We start from the raw sequence: 22,792 nt of genomic DNA on the forward strand, positions 1-22,792 counted from the left end.
ATGTCAGTGTGACTCGCACTGCGACGGCACTTGACTGTCGTAATAATGATAAACCGAAGCTCACCGTTCTGTCAAAATGTCCTGGAACTCGTTAACGCAATCGCGGATTATATTTTTTTAGAAATTATTATATTTTCAAAAATACAGATTAAATAAAGTCGCTATTGCAGGTATTTCTCGATTTTTTAAATCGATATAAAAAAACAGGAATAAATGCATATTTTAATAAAATTGTCAATGTGCATTTAGCATTAAATAGAACGAATAAAATTTTCATCGTGCGCGTGTAATGAACGGAAATAAAAAAAAAAAAAAAGAAAATTCTCCGAGTATGCACTAATTGCAAGTATCAACCCCTCGTTGGTTTATGCCAAACATTTAATTTGCGGCGTGCATACGTTCGCCTATCTACCCCAGACATCGCATCCGAGCCTTCGTTGGATAACGAGACTGCGAGTTGTTAACAACGGAGTTTAATTGCTCACTGTACGTTTGTTCTCGCTGGAGTTCATTCGAAATAGCGTTGGAGTTTTCACCAAATTTGCATAAATATTAAAGAAGCGCCAAAGCGTGACAACAATTCACTAGAAACACCAGACTGGTTGACTGGTGGATATAGATATTTTTATATATAATATATAAAATATTTTTATATATTTTAATAAAAAAATCTATAATTTTTCAAACAATCTATATATATACATATAGTAATCTACTTTTTATCATATAAATAGAGAGCTTTCTCAAAGGCTGTTTATAATCTTACGTAGTATTTTTTCCGTTTAAGACTTTAAGATAATAATTTTACATATATGCCGAGCCAATCGATGACAAACAGGCAAACTTATATATCGAGACGGCATATTTTTGTTTTGTTGATCAATACATAGTATTAAATTAATTAATATAGAAAGCAAAAGAGCTCTCGTATTCATCTATAACCCTGAAATATCAATGGGGATCTTTTTGAGGGAATTATGTCTTTATTATATGTTACAACTGTGCCAGCCACCTGTTTACTCCTTTTTCTACCTCTCGCTTCGAATTAACGTTACTTTAGGAACAGCGGGCGAAACGAAAGATCTCGAGGAACTCAACTGGTGATCCATCCGTCGAAAATAAGGGGGAAGAATCTATATCCGCGCCTTTATTGAGACACCTGACAGACGCAGCTGATCATTGTCCAATGAAAACCTTGAGAGGGAAACGAGAATACGACCGCAAGAGCATTGGATGCTTCCTCGACGGCCAATAGCGTGGCGAAAATCGCCACGAAAATACCGCCTGTTCGATCGATTGCGGCGAACAAAAAGAAATGGATCGCATATTGCACGTTGCACGAAATTCGAAAATAGAAAATAGCAAATAGAAAAAAAAACAAATGAAGGGATTTTGTACTTTTGCATTTTTTTTTAAATATAAAAGCATTTAGAGGCTTATATATTGAATATAATAATTTTGCTAGGGAGATGATATTTTCATCAAAATTAAAATCTGCAAAAATGGTTATCTGTAATATATTATAGGATGCCCAAAATCTATTAATACAAAGTAACTATTAAACTTTCGCATTTTTTTTAAATATAAAAGCATTGAGAGGCTTATATATTGAATATAATAGATTTGCTAGGAAGATGATATTTTCATCAAAATTGAAATCTGCAAAAATGGTTATATATTATGTAATATATTATAGGATGCCCAAAATCTATTAATACAAAGTAACTATTAAATTATCTTTTATCTACAGATTCTTTGATGAACTTTAAGTAGAGTTTTGAGAACTTGATAGCACGTAATGTTTTTGACCATCTCTTAATTTTTGACTTTAAATAAAATTATCTTTATAATTAAATATTAAAATAAAATTTTGATAAAACATTATTAGTATTGAATTAAAAAAGTTATTATTTGTATGAAAAGATTTTCGAGATAAAAAAATACACGTTTCTAGTAATCGATTGATAATTTTTTACGTCAGTATTCTCTATCTGTCTATCCTTTAGCTATATTTTATACATAATAAGACAAGTACGCGTTAAAAATAAACTCCATTTTTTTGGCTGTTATTATTAAGCCGAGACATTCATTAACAGTATAGTTTTATCAATACATATTTTTTTCTCGAACCGGGTGCGATATATCACGTCGCTAAAGTCTGACTGCAATGGACGACGAATCGATCGATGAAGGCACGATCGTTTCTTTTTGTATCTTTTTTTTTTTTCTCTTTCGCACAATAAAGAGACACGTATACTATACGTGCACGTCAGGCACATTGGATGAAACGATTGGGCGCAATGTACACGGAGCACGACTGTGGCGAATGAACGTAGCGAGTTCCCGAAGGAGCTACGCTCCGCTGCGCGACGTAACGACTCGCTAAGTACGTACTTGTAGGCGGTTATTTTTCCACTGATATTAGGAGAAGAGAGACCGCCTTGTATTTTTTTCGCCATCTTTGATACGAGTGCACACGAGGGTGCTCTCTTTTGCATATACACGACTATCCGTAAGCTGACACGCAATTAGGACCTCTCACTCTCTTCGTGTCGCGCCTTTATATTTTTTTCCCTTCACCCGACAAAATTGATTTACTTAAATTATTATGTTAAAAAAACCATGACGATCAAGATATAGAAACGAAGAATAGTATAATAACGCTAAAGCGAAGTTAGACTTCATTCTACGCTACGTTCTTTATAAATATTCGTGGAGAAAAATAGGTTTAGAAAACAGGAGAAAATATTTTTTGTAAATTTGTTGTGGAAACTGTAAAGTGTGATTTTTTATTTTATAAAGCGATTTTTTTTGTTAGTAAAAACATTTAAACATATATTATCATATTATAATATTACCATAATATATTTTTAACATATTATTATAAGTTGAGCTTTCCACAATAAATTATACATTTAGACATAAAAAAAATATTGCAAATTTATTGCAAAATATATTGGCAACAGAACTATAAAATATTTTTAGCTAAAGTGACTCTATATTAAATATCTTAGCTCTTTATCTCGATATCTTTGAGATTTTCAAACGTTTTAAATTTTCTCAAGTACTTTTCTTTCTATTATTTAAGATTGGGTGAAAAGTCTCGAAATTTTTTATTTTTCTCAACCTCTTATATAATAAATTCTAATCATTTAATAAATTCTAACATCGGTATATCTATTTACTTGATGCAATGAACCACAAATGGACCTAGGTGTTAGACATATTTATGACACCCTGCGGTTATCAAACTGTAAAGTTTAACGGCCATAGTAGTCTGACCTAATCCCATACGTCATTCGTCAATCTCTCTAAGCGCGTACCAGGCTATTAGATCGCCGATATATATACGAGACAATAATGGAACGATAATAATTCGTTTCCAGAGACAATTCAATTTTCGTAAGAATGCAGCGGGGCGCGCAAGCCACTACCTGTCCCTTCAATTAACGAGAGCGCGATTCTCCCACGGAATAAAATGACAAGGAAGGATTTGTACGCGCGCGCGCGTGCTTCCCATCGCATCGGCATCGCGTGGCTCCGAGCTCCTCCAACGAGATTCCTCATCCGGCTCATTTCTCCCGGCTCTTTCGGAGATGCAAAAGCTGACTCTGGCGCGGCGTCAAGCGCTCATTATTAATACGCGAGGCGGTGCTTGTGCTAGAGCGGCGGCAAGCATTCACGTGTTTTTCCTCGGGGCGCCCGGCAGGGAAACGGGATGAAACTCTGCAAGTGAAGGGGGCGTAGGAGATGGAGAAAAAGGAGGATGAAGACGAAGGGTGGTAGGTATCGAACAGAGCACCTGCCGCCTCTAAATCTCGCTACTTAAGGCCGCTAAGTGTCACGGCCGTGAAGAGGAGCCTCTTGCCGTTGCATTTAATTGGCTAGTCTCATACGCTCGCTATTTCTAGCGAGCAGAGTTGTTAACCCATTACCAGCCGCTTACAACCGCGGTAAACACGATGTGGCGCGCGAGACCGGCTCGATTTCGCGGAAATATATCCACGTGTGCCACCTGAACGGCAAATCTACCATCAAAAGACTAAACGCGCGCGTAAATTAGATACGAATTTAACCGCTCGAGGTGTAAGCGGACAAAGAAACTTATGAAACGGCAAAGCTGCGCGTAGGCTGCTTTCAAATAGATGTTGCAAAAATATATATTTAACGCGTGCTTCGTAGCCGGTATGCCATTTTCTACTTTTAACACTAAATGAAGCCCTTTGATCCTTAGTTTAAGTTAATACACATCAGTATTCTTATAAAACAAATAAAACTTGAGAAAATTAGATGGCTGTATTTTTTTTTTTAATCTTAAATGTAGAGCATGAATATGCAATTATTTATTTAGCTGTATAAATAATTTCAATTGATTATATATCGGGAAGATTCTTTTCTGTCACTCTTACCTACGTCTAATAATTATTTGATTAAATACAAGACCTCTGAGAAAAAATCTGAACGAATGCCAGATAATAAATAAATTGCAGGCAGCATGATTCTTGGAGGCTCGCATGTTCACACACGATTTAACAAACTTGCTTTCCCGTCATTTTTACATGTTTCCTCGGCATTTCGCACGCACGAAAATGTATCGCGTTAAGTAACCAGTGGTTGTTAATAGTCGGCAACTAACCAAAGTGTAGAGGCGTCGTGACACATGGCGCAAAACGTTGCCAAATTCCAGTAACAAATGCGTCACGGTTGCCCAATCCATCCGACAGGTGCACGTAAATTAATAAGCCGCCTAACTTACGACACGCTGCATATAAATTGGATGATATCGCGGGGAGAAAAAAAGAAATTTCTCGTCTCTCTCTCTCTCTTTCCTGTGACATTCTTATTAGGAGAAACGCATTAAGAAATTCTTTCAACGACTATCCCGCCTCTCTCGATCTCCGAATTTGCGATTCCACAAAATCCACGAATCGATTGGACATAGCTAATTTAATAAGCAGCGCGGACTTTACGAGCCGATTCAGCAGCCGCAGCAGCAGTAGCGGCAGCGGCAGCAGTTGCAGTCGAGATTTAAAAGCCGCTTTGCAACTACCCTCCCTCCCACCCATTCGCGTTCTACCGCAACTCTTTCTCGTTTCGTCTGTCTGTTGCACGGTCCATGGACAGCATCGTTCTCGGCGCAAGCCGGCCGGCTTAATGTTGTTTTAATTAAGTAGGCGGTTAGCCGAAAAGAATGTCGAGTCGGTACTTTCGGTCTCGTCGACTTCCCCTGCCGCTACCTTTTCTCTTTTCCTCCTCCTCTCCCCCTTTTTCTCTCTCACTCTCTCTCTCTCTCTCTCTCTCTCTCTCTCTCTCTCTCTCTCTCTATTTCGAGAGGTGCCGCGTAACTCAAGTCGCATGTGTTCTTCGTATGTTCAGACGCGATGGACGATTTCGCTTGACTAATCGCCGTCTTTTTAATCCCCTCTACGACGTGAAGGGAAAGGAAGACGTCGTGCTCCACGTGTAAAATGTTCTCGTGTTTATCTACGACAGGCTTGAATCAACTGTCGTGCGCAACGGTCGACGGTAGTATCAATATTTGAAGACTCAAGGCATACACAGGGTTGCAAATGCCAAAAATAAATTGTCATTTCATTTAAAATTGTCGAGAATTAATGGTTCATTTACCTGATTTCGAGATTATCTTAATCTTGAGATTCCTTTTCAAGACGTGGTGCCACTCTTCGAATTTCTGTACGCTTTTCTCGTGATTTTGCACGTCGACCACATAAAAGTCACTACAAAAATAAAAATTATTTTAAAATACTAAAATATATTTATAGCCTATATTTATAACTTCTTTTATGTTAGTTTTAATTTCTATTGATTAAATCAGAAGAATTGATTAAAGTTAGACATTTTGCATATATTTACACGTTAATGCATAATATGATCAATATAATGTTCAGTCGCAGATTCAATTATTCCATATAATTTGATTCTAAAATACAAAACTGTATCTCTCGCGGTAAATATAGTGTTAAGATTAAGATGAAATCGATTTCCTGATGATGTAGATTATTAGCGAGGTTAATGAGCGATGTTAAATCGTGGACCGGCTCCTTTCGCTGCGAGAACGTGTTTATGTATAACATACATCTGGATATATTATTAACTGATGCAATGATATTTTTTAACGCGTATTATAAATTAATAAAAAGCAACATAATTCATAAAGAATTTTAATACAATTAATAAAAAAAATGTTGATCATTCTTTTAGATATAACTTTATATAACGCGAAAAATAATTTTGTAAATTCTCACGACTCTTAAATTTTCGTATGAGTTATAATGTGAAAGAGAGTTGAAGGATGCCATGGCTGCATCTCTCTCCATATATAGCCGCTTCAGCAGACCGTAAAATTGCCGTGTAAAAATGTATAAAAATGGTACGTCTGCCGGTACATAAAAGCGCGCTTATTATCAGTTGAATTAACCTAGTGTTCGGTTGGAACAATTCTTCGCAAGCATAAAGCAACGAAACCCTTTGTATTAAGAAAGAAGATTCACTCTTTGTGCTAAATTACACCAGAGCTCAAAATTATCACAAATTACACACCGAGTTATTTGTGAGAAACCAGGACAAAATGACGATACATAGGGGGTAAAGTTTTAATTATAATTTCCTCAATTTGCTAATAAGAAATGATAATAAAAAATTATTTCTAATTGAAAAGTATGCAACTGTACGTAACGTCATTCTGAAATTTATCGCGATAAAAATGAGCTCATAAGAAGTCTTTAACTGATAATCTTGTCAATTTTATTGACATTTATCTGATACAAAAAGAACAAAAATCAAGAATTATTTTTCGTGCAAAATCGCTCCTTTCACTTTTGCTTCGTTTATTCAATTTTTGTATTTTAATTCACGAAGTTTGAAAAAAGAGGTATCTTCGAATTTTATCGATTTACAATCTCTCTCATTACCGTATCGGTTACACAATTTTTTCGGCGCAATTAATAGCTTAAAGTGTGTCTCGCAATTTCTCCACATTTTCGCGTGTCGCAAATCGCGCCGGTGCATTCGGGAAGCTGCAATCACGACGGCGGATCGTCACCGAGGCAGACGGTTGAAATCTGAGAGAAGAAACACTTCCCGCGTATTCCGCTATAGCTTTACGGTAATAGCTGTCCGGACGGGCAACTCTCCGTTCTGCATTTACGTCGGACAATTATAAATCGTATCTCATCACCTTTCCTCGCCTCTGTTTCGCCGTGATTTTTATCGGCGCCGCAATCACGCCGGCGACTCTCATCCGTAACCGCTTTAATCACATTTTAACTGTACCGAGTGTCCATGATTACAGTGTACACGTTCGAGGAGCACAGTTACGCTCCAAGCACGATATGCACGCTGTTAAATAATGCGATACGATGATCCGCAAGAAAGTCGGACGACGCGAATTATTTGCAAACTATCAATCATTGCTTCATATTGCAATTACATTATATTTCATATACATATGTCACCGACTTGTAAGAAGAGCGCATACGCGAATACTTTTATTTTAATCGATCTCCTCTTTAATTGATATTTTCTGATAGAGTAAAATATCAATTAAAGAGGATCGATTAAAAGAGAAATATTTGCATACGTGCTATCTTTACAAGTCGGCGAAATTGTATGTGAAATACAACGCAGTCGCGAGTAATAAGAAACAATGATGCTTTGCGAATAATTCGCGTCATTCAACTTTCTTGCAAATCATCGTATTATTGAACAGCTTGCAGACACATACTGATTTCGAAACTGCTAATATTTGCTATTTCCTCTTTCTCTCTTTCTCTCTCCCTCTCTCTCTCTCTCTCTCTTACGTTATTATATTATATATATATAATCTAAACTAATAAAAATAGATAACTAATAAACTAATAAATATATAATCACATACATTGTACTTACAAAGCAACGACGCAGATGCGATTACTTCGTTTAGTATAAATTAATTAGTAATATACACCATGATATTGTGCGCGTGTCGATGCAAATGGCATATCGAAATACTATCGCCATCGTATGTTCAATTCGAGAACTATTAATGAATTAATTGTAAAAGTTTAACAGTCGGTACAGATAAAATAATATTCACATTTTGACATAAAAAAGCACGTTAATAGTTAGCCACGGGATTTTTTTTTATTTTATTATTATTCTACAAAATATTCAATTTTTATTTTATTATCTTTATTTAAAAGAGAAAATTATCTTACGGGTAAACTGCTCAACAGATAATGAGTCAACAGAGACGAAGGCGATTAATTTAAAGATTATATATCAAAGAATCGTTCGTAATTATCTTCTGATTTAATTACGAAAAGAATTAAGTAAAATATGTATTTTTGAGGGAAGGGAAGGGAGAGAGATAATCCAATTTATGTGGGAGAAAATAAAATTGCAATTTGAAGACATTATATTTATATATGTCTTATTACATTGCAAGACTAAGTAAAAGATTACGAAAGATTAATTTGGCAAAGCTAAATTGCTACATTAATTATGTTACAGATTATGGATGGAAATACCTGATGGAAAAAAGGAGAGGGGAAGAGAAGAGGGAGAAAAATCCCGTCAATGTGTTCTCGTCGACGACACACTCTGTTTATGCCATTCAAATGAGAAGCAGTGCTGACACGACGTGCGCGCGCGACTGCGTTGGCAGGCCTGGAATCGCAGCGAGTAAAAAATTGATGAGCTGTGAACACATAACACATCGCATATATCCGCAGTGCGCGTTGTGCACGTCGTGCAGGTGCAGCGAGCGAACAACACGCGTGCGGACACGTTTATACGCAAACACTGGCGGAGAGTATCACGATTGTTGTCGTTGTCGACGAGCGAGAGCCTAGCAATTGTTGGCCTAGCCCGGGACTCGTAGTCGCGGAGATGATCGTCGCTCGTGAGGATCATCGCGACGGGACGAGCGCGACGACGAGCCGGAAGCTCATCGCGGCGGGAATGTGAGCGAGGAAACGCGCTTCGCGAGAGCGTCGCGTCCGCGCGTCGTCGACCTGGCCCAGTTGGAGAGGAAGAGACGCGGACACGGACGTCGCGTGGTCGTTGCTTTATATGCTGTACGCTCTACACGTTCGCGGGAAGCGGCGGATTCGTAGCGGCGATGGCGGATTTCGACGCGATCTACGAGGAGGAGGAGGAGGAGAACGAGCATAATTTGGAGGAGCACTACGTCGCGATGGTGCCGGATCCGATCGTGATTCGCGGGGCTGGCAATATGACGGTGTAAGTTGAAATCAGTTGAAATGTATGTGCATCTAATCAGAACGTACGAGAGAGTTCTTTGTTGTCTCGAAAGTATAGGGGGAGGAGGTGGAGGAGGACTCGCGCGCTCTTTCACAAAGGGAGGCAAACAATGGATCACCTGATTTCGGTCAATTTTGACGCCTCGCAACGCGCGACTCGTCGTCCTTGTTATTGACATCGCGGATTGACGAGGCGATTTTTTCCTTAATCATGAAATGCATATTCAGCGTGATCGCGCGAATTGTTTATTTGTATGTATATATATGTACATATAATGAAATCATTATATCATCAATCTTCAAGTTGAATGAATATTATTTTAATCGATAAATGAGGAAAATGAAACATGTTTTACATGTACATACATATATATGACTATAAAATACATATGCTGTCGATAAAGACCTTTGCATTATCTGTGCCATGTTTATCTGCATTTTTAATTGCATGTAATATGTAAATGTTTGTGTGATAAATTATTACTTATTTCTGATAAAAAGATATTTATGCATATTGTTTATTTAGCATAATTGTTTCTGTAATCAATAAACAATATTCCTCAAATATCTGATCTGTATAATATAAAATAACATTATTATTTTAATATATACACATATAACAAAAGTTATTCTCTTGTGAAACTTTAAATCAAAATTTTATTAGATATATTAACATTCAAAGTTTTTCAAAATTCCTTAACTTTTAAGATTATATAAATCTGTAACTATTTATATGTAAAAAAGCATACACTATTTTATATATAGCTTTATTTAAAAGGTCTTCAATTAAAAGTCTTATCTAACCACTGATCTGCCACTGATGTTTGTATGATTATTCATATGTTGGAAGAAGATTATTAATCTATGTAATATTCTTTTTTCTTTTTATTTTAGATTCGGTCTCAGTAATCGTTTTGAATCGGAGTTTCCTAATGGCCTCATATCCCGGGTAGCACCAGAAGAATTTAAGGCAACCGTTATGAGAATAAATAGTGTACTGAAAAAGACTTTACCTGTTAATGTTAAGTGGTTATTCTGTGGTTGTGTATGCTGCTGCTGTACCCTAGGATGTTCTCTGTGGCCTGTTATTTGTTTGAGTAAAAGGGTAAGACATAATTATTATGTGAAATTTGAGATTTTTATAGCATTTGTGAAATAAATATGTAATATATAAATATTTAAATGTATATATATCTTCTTTTATAGACTCAACACTCATTAAACAAATTGTTAGAATGGGAAAACAGTAGACTTTACCATAAACTCGGATTACATTGGAGATTGGCAAAACAGAGATGCGATAGCTCTTCTATGATGGAATATGTAAGATATTACAAAATTATATTAGAATCTAGGATAAGCTATTATATATATATTGTGCAAGCTCAATAATATCAACTAATATTATTTTTTTATTTTCTTTCTTGACATTACAGGTTCTTCTAATTGAATTTATTCCAAAGATTCCAATCTATAAGCCCGACTAAGTATATAAACAATATAAAGTACATTTAAATTGTGCAATTAATAATGCATCAATATAAATCTTGTGCAATGCAACACTTACATGCAGAGAAATGCAGAGCAGATAAAGTGCCGCTACAATGATACAGGTACTCTTTCTGGTACTTATCTAATGCATATTTTTGTAAATACCATGGGTAGAAATGCACAGTACAATAATTCGACATAATAACGAATTGATGAAATTTAAATTATCAAAAGAAAAAGAGACAGCTATTTAGAAAAATCTGGTTATTATTTATTTTATATTCTTTATATCAGTTTTAAATTTTGTAAATTAAATCGCCATCTTAGTTTCTCATCATTTTCTCTATTCTTACTAAATATGTTTCGCACTGAAAACACCGCTCGATAATTTATTTGTCACTTTTTTTTTTAATTGCGTGAACGTAATAATCTCAGATAATGCTTACTGAGTTCCTTGTAATATACAGAAATCTGTACTCGTCAACTAGAATTTAAGCATTCAGGTGAGAAATTAATCTGATTCAGTACAACGAACATATTAAAATACAGATAATAAAGTGAAAATGAAAAAATCTCGCTAATAAATCTGTCTAATTGTGCGTAATACAACACATGCACGTTGTACATACATACATGTACATATATAGAAACTTATTTTAACTATAAGTTAATTTCTTACCATGGTGATATTAGAAAGTATGATATGTAAAGCACAGCTTTACTTTCTGATACAAATTTGACAAGATATTTTAACATGAACGAAACATCTGAAGTGAGAAAACGCGCGTTGTTATATGCAATTAAGATAATTAATGTAGATTTCAGAAAATGTAGATAGCAAACTCGTTGATAAAAATATAAAATATCGACAAAATATAAAATGACGATAAAAAAAAATTTAGTTGGGAAACACAGCAATCTAATAATAGGGTAAACAGTACAACTATCAAATAATACAATTATAGTTATACTGAAGGACGTAGGAAATATCGTAGGAAAGATTACCTTGAAGCTTATTTGCTCTTGTTTCATGATAAAAAAAGCCAACGTTATATCGTCGTGATTTTTGTCCGTATGATTTTAGGTCAATAGTAAAACTTGCTGCAGGGACATTTCTGTCACATATATTCTTTTTTGAAGTTAATGTTTAAATTATATATCTTAAGAAAAGTGAGAAAATTGTTGTCATCAATAAATTTTAATTTTGTAAGTAATAATATATCTCAATTTATTTGTAAATGACACTGCTATCGTAGTACTGTTTACCCTATTATTGTTAATGATATACTATTACCTGTATAAAACAGGATAGAATATCAGGATAGCATATCAGGATGACATCTCCCATGTAAAGCATCAAGGAACTTGGTTGTGTAGGCACTATTTTATATTACAACTTAATATGGTTCCGCACAGATATTTCTCCATTAACAACTTATTTAACACGTAATAATGCAGCTGTTATCAGCTCTATGTTGGATTCACGCTAACCAAATAAAATTAAACTAAAACGAGTAAAATTACTCATCACCAGGCGCCTGCAAAAGGAAAAAAGGTTGTAGGAAAGTATGCAAATGCATGTAAAAATACTACAAAATGTTTCTGTTACTGTTCAGTGGCTGTGATTGAGAACAAAAGACTAGTTTTGAATTCAAATGTGTATTGCAAACAATTACACATAACGCCCGTGCTTTATCTCATGAAGTTCTCTACATTAAAGCCTTTTACAGAATACCCAGATTTACTCTGTTTCTCTAATATTTGTACTTATTCTATAGAGTAATTAAGACAAAGTAAAAAGCGTTGCATTAGTAGAGGCGTCCGTGTCATGTAGATTAATAAGAATGATATATTGCCATATCTGATTTCAATCACAAATCGTAGGACATAATCCATTTATCATTAGTATCTTGAAAAATGAAGCAAATAGAATTATTTATACAGATTTCTCATCACACTCAATGGAGATAATGTGGAACGATTATACTCTCTATGATCTGTTGAATAGTTAATGATACATCAAATAATAAGATCGTTATAAATCGTGATCTCATAAAAATCACGTTATTATATTTTCGAGCGGGTGTACGATCGAATTGTTACGCAAATATTATTTTTCCGATAACTCTACAAAGCGAGTAAAGTATCAGTATTTCTATATGTAATGTCCCTCTAATCGATGATTTATCGAACAAACATTCAATTATATATATATATATATATATACATATAGAGACCGAGATGTACTGTGTAATATGGAACCGTACATATGTGCTTTTTAAACTGGCTATCAGAATTCTCTTGATAGTATGTAATAAAAATAAGGCTGTGTTGCAAAATTGGGCAAAGAGAGAGACAGAGTATGGTTCTAAACCACGTTTAAAAACAATTCTCACATATTTTTTAGGAATAAACATTACTTAACTCTTACTGACAAATAGAAGTAAACTTTATTCTCTGTTGCTCGCGTTTCTATTTAAATATCAAATACGGTCTAATTATGTTTTCTTGAAATACATATACCAAGTATCAGGAGAATATAAGTAATGCAATTGCACTTAGCTTATTAATTTATTAATTTTTTAGTATATGATTATGGGCAATATATACTAAAAAATTAATTAAGTCTTTACATGACTTACATGTACATGGTGTCTATATGAAAATTTATATAATCTTTTCCTCACATAGATTATAAACTATGTAAACTTTGTAAACAAAACAAACTATTGTTTCTCATTAGTGTTTCATCTTTCCATATAAATTAATAATTAAATACAGCAATGCAAATGATCTTCAACCTAAATAAAATAACAGCATTGTAATGTCAAGAAAATATAAAAATTATGTGTTTTGAGGAAAGGTCTTATTTTGAAAACAAAAAGAAAAGCGAATTATAAGCATAAACTTCGTAAATTATCTATGTAAATAACACACATGACGACACATAGTTTACATAGTTTAAATGTAAATATTGGTTATCGATGTTTATGCGTAGCTTATCAGACAATTAGTTTGGTAACAATTTACTAGTTCATTCACTTTAGAAACTATGCATTTTAAACAAATATACTTATGTAATTTGAAACTATTTTTCAACTCATATTGTTTTATAGAGCTCAGCTAATATTGTATGTATATGTTGGATGTGTGAATGAAAAGAAATATCAAAGCATCACTCGAAAAAAAGATTCTTCCATTTGTTCATATCATTCAATAAGCTACATATAAATATATAAACAGATATTTATATTGAACTATAAAAACAGATGTTATATCGCATGGAAACCAATTATCCGGAATTGGTTTACATTTCAGATCTGTTTCGTTTATTATTACTTAAGAGATCGAATATTATCCGAAAGATTGGAAATATTTTTTCTTAGGGCAGGAGTTGGATTTTTTAAATGAAAATATCGGTGTTACGTGACAAGATGTAGGAGTGTAATAATAACTATGTAAATAAGATATGATGGATCTGTGGGATGTATAGCATGGCAAGATTTATAGATCGATGATTAAATTGCAGAATATTGGAGGAAGAGAATATATTTTTGATAGATACAAGAGAAATGTGGAAAGCGCAATGAATAAGGATTATCGACAAAAATTTGAAGAGAATTTACGATTTGGTATTGAATATAGTAAAATTACGTTTCAGATTGAATATTTTTTGTGCAAATTAAATATATCGCATTGAAAGATATCATTAACAGCAGATTAGAACGAATAAAACAATTGTAGAACATCGCATATCATATACATGCATTACATGCACTATAGTTTAGTTATATTAGATTTGTAACTTGCCAAGGCATTTATTTATATCACATTTTAAAGCCAATATAGAGGAGAATTGTAGTTGTAAGATATTCTTAGCGCAAGAATGGCTAAGTAGCAAAATTATTGTCAAGCTATCGTGGTTTCAACATGTGCCTTTCACTTGTAAATTTGTGTGAATCATAAATGTAAATATTATATGTTAATAAGACATGTTAAGAAATATATTTGTATAGAATGAGAGTGGTTCCTCTATATATATATTGCGCATAAATAAAATAACAATATCCGCAAACTCGTAAAGCCATTGCATAAGATTACATGACGAATCGAAATAGCATATCATCAATTTGCGACGGATAGAAATTGTCCTTTTAGAGGATTATAATGTTCATTGATGCGACAATGTGAGATACGAGAAATGTACATAAATATATTATTAAAGGCAAGCTTTTAATTTTGACAATTGATATAATATGTAATTTATTATACAACAACTAATTTTCTGCTATGATTATATATTTCTCGTATGCCTTTTGTTAACCATGTAAATTTGTGTATTATGTTAACTGTGTTTTTCCGGTTTGAAAATAAAGTTTGAAAACAATTATTATAAAAAGTTTTATAATTGCCAAATATATATTATAATATTAAAAAATTGCCAAATATATTTTAAGCTTACTGTTCCTATCAAAAGGTGTCTTCTAGTAATCGGAAATTAATCAGATTATTATTTTTTGTATATAATCTGATCTAATATAATACAAATTATTTTTTATTAACTGTGGGTTAAATGCAGTTTAGCTTTAATCGCAATCTTATTTTGATCAAATAGTGATAGTAGTAGATATATATTCTGATATCTGTGTTAATGCACTCTAAGCATAACAATGTATAAGCAATACAACTGCTCATTTTGAAATGTTAATCAGAATATTACATTAATCAGTACATTACATTATGATAATTGACAACAGATGCTTTGCAGCTTCTAATTAAAAGGAGTCCATTGTTAGTCATGTCTGTGCTACAAGACAGATAATACTTCTTCACGTATAGCGTCAGACTAGACTTGAATTTAAGGTTCTCGATTAGAATTGAATGTTACATGCTTATTGTTAGTGCAAAATGATATTGCTACATAATAAAAATATTCAAGCGTTGATATTTGTCGCAAATATGCTGTCGCAATCGGTGGATTCTAACGAGCTCTCCTCTACGTATACTTCCAGGTAAGGAAATATATATGATGACATTAAATATGTTATTTCTTTTCCTATTCTATATACACTTGAAAGCATGACAATCGAATGTTACAAAAAGCTATGCGAAGAAAACAAAAAATAGATGTATATCATTTTATCGTTTCTTTCTAATTACGAATATTGAATAACGTATATATGCTGTATTTTCTAATTTTCAGCACCGTTTCAACGTGTCCCTTGCCCATAACAGTTTTAGATTTCATTCGTAATTCCACGCAACCCGATCTAGAAATTAAATGGCCCTGCGAAGTACGTTCTTACTGGCTATCGTTGCAGCCGTTCGTCAGATTCGTCCGTTTCTTGCTTCGCTATATAACACCGTTTATAATAATACTCGGTAAGGAATTAATGATTTTGCTGCGTACTGTGCACAATCTTTGACCGTTCTCATAAAAGTTGTAACTCGTATACTTCGTATAGGTGTATTGCTAAATACTGTATCTTTTAGTATGTTGAGCATACCAGTGTTATGTGACTCCAATTTGTCATTTTATCTAAGTGCGCTCGCTATATCGGATAATGGAGCATTAATTTTCAATTACGCTGTCAGCGTCGCAAAATCGCACTCGACATCCGTTAATGATCTTTTTATGGTAAATATTCTCATGTCCATTTTGCGTTTTGAGGCGGGTGCAATGACTAAAATATAAAAATTCTAACTATTTTTTTAATGAAATGATTCCTTGAACATTTTTTGAGGTATATAAAATAATTTTTGGATATATCTAAGAGCGTAAAAAAAATATTTCACATATAAAAATGCTCTGTCAAAGACTTTAAAATCTTTTGCTGCAATCGTGTTTTTCGACGTTTGTATATGTACCTTTTCCTTGGAAATTATTAGTCCCATCGTTATTTTTTAAAAATCTGTTTAGAAATAAATAGGATTTGATCGTTCGCGATTTAAGAGAAGAAAATGTAAATTTCTTAAAAATTACAAAAATTAAAGTTGCCAAAAAATTGATCTCATACAAAAAGCACCGATCAAAATGTAGTAAAATATATAAGAAAAAAAAGTGAACAAAAATTATTTGAATGTTAATCCAGTTGAGAAAAAAGAATATAAAAACAGATAATTTTGTCATATGATTTCGTAATTGCACACGTCTCCTTAAAAACTTCGATCGAACTTTGTTCAATCTTTCTGCTATAAGAAACTTATCGATTAAATCTTTATATTTTAATTTTATTCGAATTATTAAATTTTCTCCACATGCAGTATGCGCATTTGTAATATCGTGCTCTAAAATAGTGCCAAATAATTGAATAATTTATAGCATGTTAAAGGAAGATACTTATTGACAGCAGAAGAATTATAAACAGGTATAATTATGTAATACTCAGGATATATTTCTTCAGAACAGCAGATTCTTATGCGGAACAAATTCCGTGAGCATGGAGCTTTTCCAATTTACGTCGACTTGGTTGATCGTTGCTCTCACGTGGACGCGCGTTATCGCAATAATGTTTCCATTTGGAGCTCGCGGTTGCCAGAATTGTTCTGCAGTTATAATTATCACAACTTTAACTTGCATAAGCTTTATAATATCTTTAACAAAGTTGTACTCTGGCGGTAAAGTGTATTTGCATAATCGTATTAATTTTTTTACTATTTACAATTAAGTTATATTATTATTATTATTATTATTATTATTATTATTATTATGAGTTATTATTTCTATCGTCGAATTATAAATTATAGGATACGAGACAGACAGCGTTTTCGAATTTGCACCATGCCAGGAGAAAATAAAACCATGGGGTAACGCTATGTACCTTTACATCGCCCTATCCACATGGCTACCGTTGCTTTTTATATCCATCGGTAACTTGTTATTGATTATTCGCATGAGAAAGTCTTATAAAATTCACAACAAATTAACTCGTAAGTCATCATCGTGATTATTATGATATATAACGTTATGACAAGAGATTTAAGAATGCGATTTTCGCTTTAGATAATTTCAGATATCAAAGTAACAGAAGCCACAATTCCAGTAGGATGTTGCTTGCAGTATCGATAGTACATTTAATTTTAATGCTGCCACTCGGAATCGTCGAGACGTTGGAACTTTATTGGGATGTAATTTTAATTAAATATCCTGCTAAAAATGTAGAAGAAAATGGATATTATATACACTGGTAAATGACAGATTATAAATATGAATATTAAAAAAATATTCTAATGTTACACTAAGCTACGCCGAAATTAAATTTCTTCTACTTGAGACATTCATATAAAAAAAAAAATATTGCGTCATACATATATTTGAAAACGGCGTAATGTTATCTTTTCAGGTTGCAAGAGAAGATGTTACTCAAATGGTGCCGTGGTTTGTTCTTTCACATATACCACTGGAATTTTGCAATAAACTTCTTTCTGTATTATCTTGCAGGAAAGAAGTTCCGAAGTGTCGTAACGCAAACGTTGAAAAATTATACGAATTCACACTTGTGTTATAAAAACATTTTAAAATGTAACACATGGAGTAATTGTCATAAACATTTTGCGACGGTACGATCTTCTAGTACATCGTTGACAAGAGCTGTTATGCGAAGTAAACAATTTATCGACAATAATATGGGAAATAATGCTAACGAAAGAAATAGCAATATTGCTCAGTTATAAAAACAAAATATATTTTATAAAAAGAAACTCCCTTCGATAAAAATGTTGCATACAACTCATACTTATCCTTTGTTGAAAAAAAGATAAAGACATCGTACATTCAACTCAAAATTTATAAATAATTATTTCTTTTTTCACATACACATACGTCTATACTTTCTTAAATAATTCTGGAATTTATTCAAATAGATACAGAAAAATTTATTTATTTTCTCTAGTTTATTTTGCATACACATATGTGAAATGTTTATACATTAAACATCGCAAAATATCACATTGCATATTAGGCATTCCTTGCAGAACAGCATAGTTTTTAAGAATTAATTAGTATTTTAATTACATGGTAAAGATTTGTTATTACATTTTAAATATAACTATCAATTTTGCTATTATCACTCGCCTTTTCTAATCTCATCTTATATGCTAAGATCCTGGTCCCAATGCAGACCTTTGATGTAACTAGAAAAAATATGCTAATACTGTACTAATGAGAATTTTTCGGATAAATTAATATATACAATTAAGATTTACATTTTTCTCGGTAGGATATAGAGAATTAATAATTTTGATTTTCTTTATAAAATTTAGCCAGTGACTTGACAAATTTCTGCACATAAAATGTAATATCCTAATATATTTCAATGCGCCCTACCGAATCAATTTTGTCGCATGTACACACAATTACACACAATTCACATATAGATATAATTAAACATACATAAAGAGTTTATTCATCTTAAAGATAGGCTAAATGAATAGTTACCTAAGCTATGTGTCTTTATTCCACATTATGCACTCATGTAATATATATTTATAACTGTATTATCAATTATGTTTTTTTTTGTTGGTAACTCAACTGAAATAAATTCTAAATTAATTCAAAATACATGATAAATGTGACAATATAAATATAAAACATATTTATTTATACAGGGATAACCATTTTTATCATTTATAAATTATTCTTAAAATGAAATTTATATATATAGAGCGCATAAATAGGAAGATAGAATAATGTTCTACCTTCAGACATATTAAATTCAAATAATATGTACAACACAAAAGTTATAACTCTGTATTTGCATGCTAAATTTGGCTAAAATATATTCTAGAATATAATAAACTTTAATAAAGTATATTATTTTTTATTTGGTTGTTTATAAAACTGACTATCAAAAATGAACTCTTCAATTAACACACTGGAAGCAAACGTTTAAACTAAAATGGATTATTCATTACAATCATTTATAAACCTTGACAGATCAGCCATTTTATGCCTTATACGAAATTAATGTGTTAATTTTAAATGATTATCTTTTGTATACATCAGAAACTAAACTTTCAAATATATTCTTACAAAGATGTCTTCATAAGTAAAAAATTCTCAGAAAATTTTTTAAGATATTTAAAATGATTTTGAAATAAACTAAAATATATAAATTCTTGAAAATCAGATACACAGTATAGAGAAAACCTTAAACAATCTCGTACAAAATATATGTGTAATAAGAAAATGAAAAATAGATGTTTTTGACTTCTTGTACAATTAAAAACAGAGATAAGGCACATATATGAAAAAGATTTGGTGAAAAAATTCTCAATACAGATTCATATAAAGTCTCAAAAATAAGAAACATAGAAACTTTATATGTGATTTGCTTCAATAGTAATCTTTATAAAATATTGCAAACAGTATAAGGTGCAAAACTTTTAGAAAGACTAAACGAATTGTACATATTTTATCAATATATCGCAGAAACTGTTATTTTCTAATTTCTAAATATAATGTATCGCGATTATACTTTCAATGATTATTTTTATTGAAATACAATAAAAATCGTATGTGTAATTCAGTCTTTCCGTTGATAAAATTTTTTCAAATTTGCATTTTTTTGTAAGTAATTTGTACACGATCATAAAAAAATCAATTTTACACTTCCTTTTTTCCATTATCCTTAATATTGATTTATAAAGATACAATTGATAATCCTAAATAATGTTTGCAATACGGAGGTTTTCAGAATCTCGTAAAACAGTAAACTGTTAATAGATTTAATACAAAATATTGAGAATATATTTATATATTATAAATATTGAGAATATATTTAGATATTATGCGGAAGTCTATTAACATAATTTGCTGGAAATTGTCCCTTTCTATCATTGTACTCACCATACAACCAATCCTCTGATATCCTCGATATGACTGTAATTTTTGCACCCTCCTGTAACATATTAGACATATATATTAGGAATACAATAGATCCTTTCATTCAACTGCCTTGTTGCAAAATTTTTCATACTTCAAACGACAAGTCGTCACTGGTTTCTCCTACAAAAGTATAAAGTGCTGTAACTATGTTGTCCGATAAACCTGGCAGAGGTATTTTAATGTCAATGAAATTAAATGGAAAGATTCCTTGATGATTTCCTATTCTTCCTTCCAACCAATCATCGTTGATCTTTTTTATTAATTGCACAATATCGCCCTCTTTTAAAGCTAAGTCATCTGGATGCGTTGCTGGGAAGTCATACAACGCAATACCATAAGGTTTAGTTTCGAGATCTTTCTGTAAATTGAATTTGTTATTGACAAACATGTTTTGTTCTCTTAAACACATATTATATAACTTCAAGTTTATAATACTTACGCTAAGCTCGCCGTTCAATTCTGCCAAATAATCCGCAGGTGGTGCTGGTGGCGGAATCGTAGGCATGGGTGGTGATGGACTATTACTTTCTTTGTAGTCATTGGACCAGGCGTTAGAAAAACCTATCGCCAATGATTTATTCATCATACTGCTTGAAACCATACTGTTTGAAATTTTAAAATCGGTACATGCTTCCTTAGGTATTGGTTCAAGCATTTTAAATGGTATCCTTGGCGCTGGAGGCTTAGGAGGTCTTGCTCGGATTATCGTAGGCATCGACGTGACGAAAGGTTTAGAAGCAGTCAGATTGGAAGGCACACTATTCGCTACACGATTGTTGGAATTAGGAGGAAAGAGGCACGTGCCACCAGCGCCTTGAGGCACATTCGAGCATGTTTCTTCCAGAGGTCCAAACGGATCCTGCAGTGTTGTCTTATTTTGCCATGGATCATTTTGCGCTATTTTCTTGGTGGACATACCAAAAAAATCAAAATCATCTTCAAAGGCACTTTCTGTTTGCGATGTGTTTCCACTACTCGTGAACACAGATGGATTGGAATTTCCATCACTACCAAAACTGTCGATGCTGACCCCATCACTAGAACGAGTTGTGAATGTTGGTGATCCAGGTGGACTCAGATCTATCAAAGATACCGTTGCGATAGAGTTTGTGGATTGTAATATCGGATTCTGCAATTGACAGGTAGGACGTGATAAAGGAAGATTCTCTTGCTTCTTTCGTCCAAAGAAATTAGTCAGTAGCTCTGTTGGTCTGGCCTAATGTGCACAAAATAAAATATATGTGTAAGATTTAAAAATTGAGTTTGTTAATTTAATATACATTGCAGCTGACAAATAAATTGAATTGCTATACAATGCAGACTACAATTTGAACAGAAACATTTCTGAACATGCTTTTACTTGTTTTCAAAACTGCAGATACAATATATTTTTCAATATTATTGATGCACTGCTATTATAAGAGAAGCATATGTTTTATTGATACAAACTATTTCTCAAAAATGCTTCTGCGATGATTGTGTTAAGAATTATAAGCAAATTTTATAAATCACAATTCTTACCGGCCTCCTTGATTTCTGATCCTTCTGATACTGTATATGATTCTGATTAAATTTCGGAGGTGGAGGTCGAGGAGGTGGCTTTTTCTTTTGTACAGATTGCGTCATCAGGCTACTTCCAAAAATGTCATTACTAGAAGCATAATAAGAATATATAACATAGACTCCAATAGAACTTGCCAGGAGCATTACCTGGCAATTTTCGATCAGAATTATATAAATGATAAGATTAACATACCTGCTGCTCCAGATCGGATCTCTCTGCGTCGCACTTTGGCCAGGGGGACGAGGCGCCGCTCGCGTTGGTATTCGCATCTCTGAAAGCGACAACGACAACCTCAGATGAGATCAAACGACGCAATTGATTGTGAGCTTTGACGCAATCCGTTCCTCGCACACGCTGGTACGCACGCACACTCGCTCTCGCACGCGCGCACAAACACACACACACACACACACATACACACAAAATTCGTGTGCGATCTCAAATAACTGTGAAAAATTCTCCAAAACAAAGCGCACTGTCTGACAGATGCCACGATGTACGTCGTCGACTCGTGTCGCCGCGCGATGTACGCCCACTACATGTCAAGGCAGATATCACGGTGCAGATAAACGGAACACGGAGCGTCGT

General features: G+C 33.1%; 3 protein-coding genes across 6 annotated transcripts in view; 2 read left to right on the top strand and 1 right to left on the bottom strand.

The window, feature by feature from the left end:
* The window catches only part of LOC115239456 (cysteine-rich hydrophobic domain-containing protein 2), a 196,282-nt gene extending 181,132 nt beyond the window's left edge, over positions 1-15,150 (top strand). Inside the window, exons 3-7 of one of the 2 annotated variants that reach the window (XM_029813975.1) lie at positions 8,512-9,243; positions 10,158-10,368; positions 10,470-10,586; positions 10,700-10,750; positions 10,792-15,150. In XM_029813975.1, coding sequence (XP_029669835.1) covers positions 9,122-9,243; positions 10,158-10,368; positions 10,470-10,586; positions 10,700-10,750 — 501 coding nt within the window. In that variant the 5' untranslated portion in view covers positions 8,512-9,121 and the 3' untranslated portion in view covers positions 10,792-15,150. Of the gene's footprint in view, positions 1-8,511; positions 9,244-10,157; positions 10,369-10,469; positions 10,587-10,699 lie in introns of both variants that reach the window. The other variant, XM_029813974.1, reaches the window with a different exon arrangement.
* Positions 15,151-15,250: 100 nt separating this feature from the next.
* LOC115239452 (probable G-protein coupled receptor 139) lies at positions 15,251-18,534 on the top strand. 2 transcript variants are annotated; one of them, XM_029813969.1, is made up of 7 exons: positions 15,251-15,766; positions 15,958-16,136; positions 16,220-16,392; positions 17,159-17,372; positions 17,502-17,684; positions 17,758-17,941; positions 18,098-18,534. In XM_029813969.1, exons 1-7 carry the CDS (start codon positions 15,663-15,665, stop codon positions 18,426-18,428), a joined length of 1,368 nt encoding a protein of 455 aa, XP_029669829.1. In that variant the 5' UTR covers positions 15,251-15,662; the 3' UTR covers positions 18,429-18,534. The 2 variants fall into 2 exon arrangements, with proteins under 2 accessions (XP_029669829.1, XP_029669830.1); XM_029813970.1 differs by having other exon boundaries at positions 15,254-15,766; positions 16,248-16,392.
* A 94-nt stretch (positions 18,535-18,628) lies between these two features.
* LOC115239451 (SH3 domain-containing protein 19) overlaps positions 18,629-22,792 on the bottom strand; it is a 4,811-nt gene continuing 647 nt past the window's right edge. The window contains exons 1-6 of one of the 2 annotated variants that reach the window (XM_029813968.1): positions 22,681-22,786; positions 22,397-22,475; positions 22,162-22,291; positions 21,080-21,856; positions 20,732-20,998; positions 18,629-20,653 (exon numbers count right to left, since the gene is read on the bottom strand). In XM_029813968.1, the coding sequence (XP_029669828.1) occupies positions 20,534-20,653; positions 20,732-20,998; positions 21,080-21,856; positions 22,162-22,291; positions 22,397-22,473 (1,371 nt within the window). In that variant the 5' untranslated portion in view covers positions 22,474-22,475; positions 22,681-22,786 and the 3' untranslated portion in view covers positions 18,629-20,533. Of the gene's footprint in view, positions 20,654-20,731; positions 20,999-21,079; positions 21,857-22,161; positions 22,292-22,396; positions 22,476-22,680; positions 22,787-22,792 lie in introns of those variants that run through there. The other variant, XM_029813967.1, reaches the window with a different exon arrangement.

This window comes from Formica exsecta, unplaced genomic scaffold (genome assembly GCF_003651465.1).
Source record: "Formica exsecta isolate Colony F162 unplaced genomic scaffold, ASM365146v1 scaffold38, whole genome shotgun sequence".
In the NCBI taxonomy this organism is placed as follows: domain Eukaryota; kingdom Metazoa; phylum Arthropoda; class Insecta; order Hymenoptera; family Formicidae; genus Formica; species Formica exsecta.

Coding starts and splice junctions, on each gene's coding strand:
- LOC115239452 (XM_029813969.1), top strand. CDS start 15,663: ATGATATTGCTACATAATAAAAATATTCAAGCGTTGATATTTGTCGCA. Junction 16,393..17,158: donor CCGTTAATGATCTTTTTATG/GTAAATATTCTC, acceptor ATATTTCTTCAG/AACAGCAGATTCTTATGCGG. Junction 17,685..17,757: donor AATTCACAACAAATTAACTC/GTAAGTCATCAT, acceptor TTTTCGCTTTAG/ATAATTTCAGATATCAAAGT.